Source organism: Sabethes cyaneus, chromosome 3, assembly GCF_943734655.1.
Source record: "Sabethes cyaneus chromosome 3, idSabCyanKW18_F2, whole genome shotgun sequence".
NCBI classification, from domain to species: Eukaryota; Metazoa; Arthropoda; class Insecta; order Diptera; family Culicidae; genus Sabethes; species Sabethes cyaneus.
In genome coordinates this window covers 166254580-166265103 of record NC_071355.1, presented here as the reverse complement: position 1 = coordinate 166265103, position 10524 = coordinate 166254580, and the positions used below count along the sequence as shown (strand labels likewise).

General features: G+C 38.5%; 1 protein-coding gene across 1 annotated transcript; it reads right to left on the bottom strand.

The window, feature by feature from the left end:
* Nucleotides 1-471: 471 nt before the first annotated feature.
* LOC128740383 (thymus-specific serine protease-like) lies at nt 472-7370 on the bottom strand. The gene is made up of 3 exons (XM_053835924.1): nt 7228-7370; nt 1732-2169; nt 472-1669 (listed from the first exon to the last, which is right to left on the bottom strand). Exons 1-3 carry the CDS (start codon nt 7368-7370, stop codon nt 472-474), a joined length of 1779 nt encoding a protein of 592 aa, XP_053691899.1.
* Between the last annotated feature and the right edge of the window lie 3154 nt (nt 7371-10524).

Sequence of the window (10524 nt, the reverse complement as noted above, 5' to 3'; positions counted from 1 at the left end):
ACTGTGAGGAATAAATAGCTTGTGCAACCAGGAACGATTTAAATAAGAAGTAGGTACAAGTTAATCGCGCCCACCTATGAATGAAATTGATTGAGCGAGTCACATTACTTGGTAGGTACTACCTACCACATCAACTGCAATTCGCTGTTTTGCTGAGTGTAATCGTCTTATGCTGTGCTTTGACATGATCATCTGTGCAGCGTTTTACAATAAGTATTTTGTTGATATTATTGATTCCATTGTAATGTTTTGTGTATTATGTAATATGAAACGCACTGTCAAATTTATCTCTAAATCGAGTCTGCCATCAGCCATAGGTAATAATAGTCATATGTCATTTAGAAAAATTTTATAAATCCAGTTTTTGAAGGCTTCACAAATTCAAGTAGAGCTGGTATATTGATTCTTCCATTCCGGAACACCATGAGAAAGCGCATTAAACACTGTTAATGTTGATTTCGGTAATATACTTTAAATATCTAAAGTATTTTGTGGTTCAAGTTGGTCAGAGGGATCCAAAGGTCCGGGGGGTCCAGGAGGTCCAGGTGGCTCGGGGGGTCCGGGTGGTCCTGGCGGTCCAGGTGGTCCAGGTGGACCGGGAGGGCCAGAGTACAGCCACCGACGTATATAATCAGCAACACGTTCTTTTGCCATTCGCAGCGGGTATGAATCCTCCTCTGAAATGGAAGCCAACTCTTCACCGTGAGTTGCATTCTGAATGACCCTGATGTACGCATCTCCGTAAGCGTATCTGACACCGGCATAACGCCATGGGTCTAACGAACCATACGTGTTCACGATGCGTTGCACCTCTGGGCGGCTGCCTCCGAAGAAAACATTGGTGTCCCTTATTAGTGACCTAAACAGTTCGGGGGAAAGCCAGTCACCAAATAGACGCTCACAGAGCTGTAGGAATAAATCGGGCGTGATTCGAGTGCCGAACGGTTGGTATGGAGAGCCACCGGTTAGAGGCCATCCAAGCGTTGTACATCTTTGGAAAAGCCACTGGCGCTCACCGTTACGAAGCATTTCATCTTCCCAGTTAGTCGCTTGGTAAGCATTCAAGATGCTTTCAAAATCCATGGTAAGGCATTCGGCTTCTGGGAAACTACTGGTCAACCATTCAGACAGAGCAGTAATTCCGTTGGGCTGATCAGGATCCGTCAGCGTTTGGCACATATTCTGAATGTTTTCAAGAAGATTTACATTGACTGCCTGCATCGAGATTTCATTGAAGATTCCATTAAAGAAGGCTGAAACATCTAGTGCATCATCTGCCACAATCGGAGTGCACACGTTGAATAGTCGATCAACAGTGGACGAAAGACCAGCGTCAATAAGATTCTCGGCAACGCCGAAACCTTGCCAAATAGCATTGTAACAGTCGTCACCTCCGAAACGACGTATATTTTCACCAACTTCGATGGAAAAAATTCCGAAATTTTCACTGGCCTCAACCATGCCACCGGCGGACCAGACGCCCTGCACTAGATGTGGATAACGCTTGCGCGTCCAGATGGCGATAGAACCGGCAAATCCAACACCGGCGAGAATAACTCTGGCTCCGGGATTTCGAACAACGTCATATTTTATATGAGTGATGAGGCTGGCAATATCTGGCAGAATTTGATCCATGCTCAAGAAGCGCAGATTTTCTCCAGAAGCATCTCTGAATATTGGGAAAACGTTTTTAACATTATGATGTCAAGAGACCCAAACTGCTGTACTTACTCTGTTGGAATACTTTCTCCATAATAGCGCAATTCGTTTGCCACTAGGAAAGCTCTCATACTTGCAGCTATGTCAACAAAGTGTCCTTGCTCGACAAAATGTTCCTCTAGTGGCCATGGTCCTCCAAGGAATATAAAGATAGGCCCACCCGGCACGTAGTACTGATCATTCGAAACATATCGAATCGAAAATTCTTCCTGATCTTGCGCAAACGAATAGCTTTGACGCGCCGGAAATTCATTCCATTCCGCAACACTATCCACCCCATTAGCAGGTGCCTGAGGAATGATTCGTTGGGTTCCAAAAAGCAGTGGCCTGTTGGAATTCAACTGAATCGCAGCGGAAGCCAAAGCTACCGCAGCCGCGATAAATATTATTAACTTTGTCAACATTGCGTTAGGACCAGTAACGGTCAACTGTTTACTGAGCGCCCTCAAGCTGTGAGTTTATATAAAAATATGCTACCAAAAAGAAAAGCTTATCAAGCAGGTATTGATTACGGTCATATTAAGCGGCTGTAGATAAGTTTGATTATTAGGCCTTGTAAATCGGTAGGAAATGACCACATATCACCACGTCCGTATTATACTCACTGGCGTGTTTAGGATGGAACATACTGGGGAACGTTTCTCACCAACATAATTATTGAAGCCAGTCATTTTTAATGCAATATTTGGACAAATTTTACATCAAAATGCGACAAAATATGATTAGATGAAGATAAATGTGAGAAAAGTATCGTCAAATAAGGTGAGGTTTTGACATAAAAGTGGGATATTAAAAGATCAAAATGAACTTCAAATTAAAACAATAGAATTGAGAAGTGTGAATAAAATGAAATATAATATTATTATTATTTATTATTATTTGTAAAACCGAAACAACTGGAAAAGTTGAATAGAAAAGTTAGATTAGCTTAATTGCCAAAGGAAGCAAAGTAATTTCGACTAACAATAAGCTTTAATTGAGGCAAATTAAAAAAATCACCAATTTTAGTCAAAACTAAAAAAAACAAAATCCGTCAAAATTAAATTAAAATTAGTTATGTTGTAAAAATGCATCTTCTATCAAAGTCTGAGCACGCCATTATACTACATATAACACTCGTAAAAGTAAAAATTTACACGTACACGAATCCTATTCCGGTTTTGGCAACTGAACGTATGTATGAATTATAAATTTGTTCCGAAGGTTTATACGAAAAAGGCGTTAATAAAGTTGGTTAATTATCACTGATTTAGTTCTACAGAATCGCTCAAGATGCAGATGATGGTTAAAATACGCTCACTCCTTACTTGAACAGTTTTCGCTTGAATAAACGATGAAGACGCAGGAATAAATATCAGTAAGCAAATGAGAATGTGCAAATTCAGAAACATGTACAAAATCGAAATAATTTTAAATTATTTATGTGTCTTAGTGGAAAGATTTCCCAATCAGCTAGTAAATTAGGAACAATTTTCATTTATGTTCAGCCCATCACTTTCCACACTGTAGCAGATTACAGGTTGTAACCCAAATGACACATTCCAGCGTTACGGGACATAATTAGCATCAATTGTTACTGTATGAATCGCCTCCTGTTTCACCAATTTTTTGGCAAATACATTGTAAAATATTTGTTTAAAAAGTACTTTATTTTTCACTAGAATGCCAGGGATTTGATGAGACAGGAACCGATCTGCATAGCAGGGATAGTGCCCCGTAACGCTGGAATGGGTCAAATACGCGTATCTGTAAGATCACTTTAAGTTGTTGTAGAAGTAAACAGAAATGGCTCCAAACTTTCTAGTTTAAATATTTTCTTTCAGGAAATAATGTCCCTAAAACGGCTTGTTAAACTCCTCTATAATCTTCACAATATGATCTTTTACAAATAACTAACAAACAAACTGAAATTTCCTAAACAAAAAAAGTAAGCAGTATAGAAATATCGTTGAGTTGATATTCGGCCCTGCTTAGCTCAGAGTACACTCATTCATGGTGGGAAATTCCTCGAATTGAAATTACGTCACTCTAGTAATCGCATGTGCTGCTATCACGAGATGTGACTTCCCGATTGTAGACATTTACCTTCTCTGCTTTGCTAGTATCGCTGGTTAACGTGATTGTTTTGGTTTGCCAATGTCCGGTCTAGCGCCAGTCTAGCGTTGATTCGCTTTATCAGTATTACGATCAGCGGCACGCCATAAATTATTCGCAACTAGTATTGGGTCTATACTGGATTATGTCCACAAAAATAAACAGATGTTCCAAAGATATAAAGTTACCAACACAATGAGTACGAAACCGTGATTTAATTTGTATGAAAATCAAACCATTCGATGGAAGATTGACAGTACCCTTAAATCGCTGCGGTAATACTAGTAGTATTTTGCATTTGTGATGGAGCGTACTATCTCTATTATCTTGTCGTTTTTTATGGCGTAAGATTTTCCATTTTGCTTTAAAAAAAATGGTAATAAACGTTTTAAGTGCACTTGATCAGTAGCAGAACAATACTAAGTGCGAGTGTTCACAGCAGGATTTTCCCACCTTCAAATTAGATTGCTTACCCACGCTAGATCGATGTGGTTATCGAGAGATTTGATCGCTAGACTACATGAGTCCGCCCGCGGTTTGTATTTGAATCGTAATAGCAATTGCCTCTACGTGTGAATACTATGTACTACAACAGTTATTATTTATGTTCTTGAAGGTTTGTGATATCAGGAGCAGGATCACGATTGGCGCCGCATCATAAATCATACGTTCAAGTGAGACATTTCATTCGATTAAATATTAGCGACAGATTGATTAAAGATGGCGTATCTTCTAAAACCCCCCCGAGTTTGGCCAATATATATTGCCAATATATATTGCAATCTTGACACTCGATTTGATAAATTCCCGATTTGCGTGGGAGTCATTACACATCCTCACAGCTGAGCGGCTACTGAAGAACGAGGATGATGCTCCAATAGTATCGCCGCTCTTCGGCTTAACAAAGTTAAGTCTGTAGCTGCTCTCATCAACATAATTAGTTGGACTCGGCCCTGTAGATGGGTAACTACTTACCCTAAACCGGTCGGCAAGAAGGTAATTTTTTTTTTTAATGTTATTTATTCTTAATGTATCTGATCCCTCGTGTTGCCACCTTACAGACCAAGCTTTGTAGAGAAGGTAATTTTTTAAACTTTGTAAGAACAAAAAGTAAAGTGTCCAAAGGTATTTAAGAGTTATTTAAGAGTGATTCATTTGTAAAATTGCACATGCAGTGCTTGTTTATTCAATAGCAAGGCGTATAATATTTTCTCAAACGCTAACTTTGACGTTCACTTTAACATTGTGGGGGTTATTCGCAAGTAGGTGTTACAAGTATTGTGCGCGGGTGTCTTGCTGACAATATATGTTTATTTTACTCCTCATCGACAACACACATCCAATGGATGCAAGGTCTGCTTCGAAGTTGCCAGTATCTTTCGAGTCTTCTTATGAATATTGTCATTATTGGTCATTAATCCGGTGTTCTCACTACATGCCCAGCTCAAACGATATTTTCATTCATTTGGCACGATTCATGTCCCTGTTTGGTTGGCAAATAATGTCAATCATGATACGTCATAACTCAATTCGATTTACTGAATCGTACGCTGCCTTCCAGTCTATAAACAGTTGGAGAATCTGTAAGTTGAATTTCGAAATCTGTCTGTTGCAAGGTGAACATTGATATTCGTCAACAAAACAAAGGGGTTTTATAATGGCCTCAAACTTTTGAAAAAGTTTTATTTAAAAAGTAACTAAAGTTTTTTTTATAAGGGGCTCAGTAGAATACGAAAATTAAGGGGAAGAAAAATCGGAACTTTTCGTGCGTCGTGAAAAATGTTTCGACTTTTCTTTAATTCTTTAATTTGAATAAAAGGCGTTGCATTAAATTGGTCAAACAAGAATGCGTGTAAATTAATTAAATTTTCTATTAAAAAATTAAATTGTTTTTGTTTTCAAATTTAAAAAAAAATCGGCACAACTTTTGGTTGACTAAATCCGGATTGCCGGGCCTTTCTTTTACCTCCTATCAATAGATTCTGGACCGCCATCTCGGCCACTTTTTTCACCACAGAACGCCAGTTGGCCTGCTTCTCGCTTCCAACAGTTTTTTTGTCTTCTACATGTTCCGCTTGGCGATGGTACAATATTGCTCGTATTAGGAGGGTTGTTCTTGGGCGTACGCCGTAAGTTTTATTACTTTTCTGTCGCGGTTTTCTCAATCAATTTTATAAAACCGCTAATAAAACTATGAGCTCTACTAGAACCTTCTGACGACCGATATAAAACTGCCTTCCACCCGCATCAATTGGAACCATAAATATTGTTACCTATCTTCCAATCTAGAACCATTTGTGTAATGGTGTCGCACCGTATCAAAACTGTTGCCTGATATAATATCAGGTATATGAGTTATGGTTGTTATTACGAAAACGAGTAGTTTTCCGTACATATTTTTGAAGGGAAGAATCGAGGGGCAAGACACTGTTGAAATATATTTTTTATCCCTATGGAAATATTTTTTCAACCTTAATATATTTGCCTTTCCCACCCATAATATAACCTAAAGCCCTATAAAGTTATACATTTATAGGGCTTTAATAGGGCGTAATATATTAATATATGATAATATTATGAAGTGTCTTGCCCCTCGATTCGCATATACACAAAAAAGGTTGGGAACCGCTGATTTATACCGTTCCCCCATAATATAACCCAAAGCCCTTTAAACATATACATTTATAGGGCTTTAATATAATGGCAAGATAAAATAATACCAATATATTTACCTAATATTAATATATGATAATATTATGAAGTATCTTACCTCTCGGGAAGGACATGATTAACGTAATGATAATGATTGAACATTGAACCATAATGATACATAGTAGACACCATTGAAATTTCTGGTTTCGGAATGTACTGTAACCTTTGATCCTATGGTGATTACGGGGATACCTCGATATAAGACAAATTATTGTGTCAAAAAGTTCATAAACATGATTTTTCCAAAAAATAAAGTACGCATTAGCTCTGTGTTGTATGGTTACGTTTTTTGAACGATTTATTATTTTTCCGGTTTTACTTGTCTTTAACTCTGTCGCGGTCCAACGTAAATCATTTTTTTATTAAAGATGGAGGAGCGTTTGGTGAGGAAGAATGGTAGACTGAATGATATTGCGAAACTTCGATGTGGGGCCAAAACGATATTGTGTTTTTCAATTACTGAATGGGACACCAAGCCATACTCTTTCGGTTGTCAAAACATTTGCTACGTCTATTAATCCTTCTTTAAAAACTGGTTCGACACCCCGCCGGGCGGACTTACTGCAGTTGGCCGAAGCCATGACCGATGAAACGATGCATGTTATTCAGCTCTTTCGTGCCCTTGGCGATCAGCTGCTTTACCGTTTTGGCAACGAAATTATTTGAGATCTTCCGTGTGAGGTTCCCCCAAAAATATTCTACCTTTGCAGCTGGGAGACGTTGGGAGGGATGTCGGTGTTCAGTACAACGATTATTTTTAGTCGGTCCATCTCTTCCAGTGATCCTTCGACATAATAGGCCAAAGCCAGGTCGGCCAAAAGCCCACATCCTTCCTCGCGTGACATTTCTTAACAAAGGCGGCAACTTGCAGAAAGCACTTCATGCTGCACATCTCCCCGTTCACCGCAAACCCCAAAGGAAAGAACAGCGGCTTGGATATTTCTTTCTTACTGATCATCAGTTACAGAAGGATCTTCTTTGGGAATTTATTGTGGGAGATATTTGACGCCATCGCTTGGTTGTTTTTAATTAGCACCTTCAGCTGTGATTGCCTGCTGATCAGATATGGCTGACATCGACTAGCGCTTCCACAAAAAATATACATTTTGGCGATGTACTTCTTTCCCGTTTGGCTCCGACCTTCACAAGGCGGGAAAACAGAGGGCATCATGCTCTTGGTGTCCCTTTTCAGTTTCTGCTGCACTTAACCTTTTTCCAGAAAGGAGAAGACTTTGTGAGTGCCAGATCGACTATATCCATGATGTCCAACTTCCCCACTCCGGGCTGCAGCTGGCAGTACGAACAAAGCATCGAGTGTAGTTGCTTGACTGTTTTCGTCATAACTGCTGCAAATCATTCCTGTACACAATAGGGCTATCAAATTATTCATGTACACAATTGGTTCACTAGGGTTGGCGGTAAACATCACCAGTTGGCTGTTGGCCGCATGACAAATCAGTTCATTTTTTATGCATCTATGTTATCTACAAAACTTAACAATTGTCGACAATTATTTGTGCTACATGGTATATGTATATATTTATGTTTAATTACGACTGTGGTGATTTTTGGTTAATTTAGATTTAGCGTTCAGCGAAACTTTCGCTAACCTGAGTTTATCGATTAGCGTTTAGCGATTATTGAGCTAACTTTTTCATTTAGCGGGTTAGCGGATTAACAGTTAGCGACGCTAAACGGTATAGCTACAGTAGGCACTGGCTACTGTGAATCTTAAAATATTTTAGAAAGCTAGAAGTTATGACCATTTGAATGTCGTCAAAATTTTCCCTATTCCCATAATTTTGTCTAACCCCTGTAGTTTTATCATGGTAATATAACCATTCGCAATAAATTTGATTTATAAACAGTTTTATTATAGTTTTATAGCCAGCTAGGAGTAGTTTTTGACTCAATATCTTGGTATTGCGCAACACCATGAATGGAAATACAACTACAGCTGGGGCTACAGCTAGCGTTCATTTCTAACGGGCTGTAATTATCGACATTTTTTCGACTATTTTTATTTACTAACAATGCAAACCAAAGCCATAGTGCTACATTCTGCTTTCGGAACTTAACTTTCTGTTTTTAATCGACAGATTTCGCAGACAAATTTGGAGTACAGGACAATTGCGGGACTAGTGCTACAATCCGATTGACTACCGACAATACATTCGTCTACAAAAGTATTAAATTCAAAAATGCGATGATGATTAATTTCTTATTGCCTAATGAAGAAGTGAGCTGGCCATCATAGCCTCTCAGTTAGGCTTGGAGTGCGACACTGGTAAATGGTTGAATCTTCGAATCTATAAGAAACAGAAGCAGCCATAATAAACCCCAAAACGAGAAGCATCGATCAGGCCCAGAATGCGAAAGCTGTATGATACGATGTTTGTGGGTATTCAAAGTACATAATAATGAATGACGACACACATGTGAAATTCGATTGTAAATCATTGCCAGGGGCATTTGAGCCCTCGTTGTGTGGTACTAATCATATAAATAATTAATTTTATTCTGAATTTGTTTGACGTCTTTCACATTAATTATTTCCATAAACAGTATTTGATACCAACCTCGAGTTTTTAGTCTTGACCTTGAAATGCGCTCATACATATTTATCAAGATTTTTTGAAACCGTTTTAAAAAATATTAAGTAGGGTAGAGGATCCATATTTCGCCAGGAGCCATATTTCGCCAGTTTGATGAATCCAAAGCCTTTTTGCATAGTTTTGGTAGACTTAAAAGAAATTAAGATGTCCTCAATTTTATCAATTCGTCAAATAATTTCTTTTAAGTCTACCAAAAATATGCGAAAAGGCTTTGGATTCATCAAACTGGCGAAGTATTGCTCCTGGCGAAATATGGATCCTCTACCCTATTCAATAAACACAGTAAAATTTGAGTGGCCTATGATCACCTAGAATTGATTGAACTCAACCGTGGATTTTATTTGTAAGGTGGAGGAGAACAAGCAGAATAAGTCCAACTAAAAATTAAGTGCTCAACAAATTTTTGAAACTTTTAGTTTGAAAGTTGACTTTTGCACATTTTCTGTCTCGTATAGTCTTCAGTGCAACATATTCTTCTAAATACGCGACGTTTAGTGGAGGTAGAACCTTAAAATCTTTCCATCTTTTCGTGGATTCGAACAATGTTAAAATCAAACGAGATAAAGATAAAGAAACGATGCAAGAGTCATCAGCAAATATCAGTGATTGTAAATCAGTTCAGTGACAACACCAACAAGTCACATTGAAACAACGAAGCCATAAATAGTATCGGTTACAGATTAATATACTCAATAGGTATTGAATTTTGTTGTTCGAGTGTTCCATGACCTTAATTAACTTACCACTTGAACTCATGGAAATCAATTTATTTCGTCACGAATCTGATATCGATAGTCCTTCTTTTCAATGGCTTAAATAGTATAACCCCAAACCATTGCTCTGGACACCGAATACCGGTGTTGGAAATTCACGTTTCGGTGGTACAGCTGCCAACAGATGAAAAGTGTGCTCATAATTATCAATTTCCACTCTCGATTGTCTATCAGTTTCCCCCAGTCAACTAATTATCAGCTCGTTAATTTCCCTATAAATGTGAGACTCGGAAGCCCGTCAAGAGTGTGCTGCTGCTGCTGCCGCCGGATCGAAGAACGATTGTTTGTTGATGTATAGTTTATCAGTTTGTTGTGGATACAAATTAGTCTATTGTTTTGCTTGGCCCGTCATCAAGCCGGCAAGCAGGTGGTTGGTCGGTAGGTGTTGGTGGAGTCTCTGAAGCTGTAGTAGGAGCTGTGACGTTTCAACTTTCTGTGCCTGCCCAGCGGGAAAAGATCGACAAACAGCTACCCTTTGGGCAATTAAGCCTTTTATGGTTTCCTTAAGTTGTTTGTCTTCTTAAGTTCATTTTGCAAGAAAGCATAGAATCGAACAGTTTATTGTAAGATGATAAAGCAATTTAATTTGTGATGTGAATATTTAGTTTTGA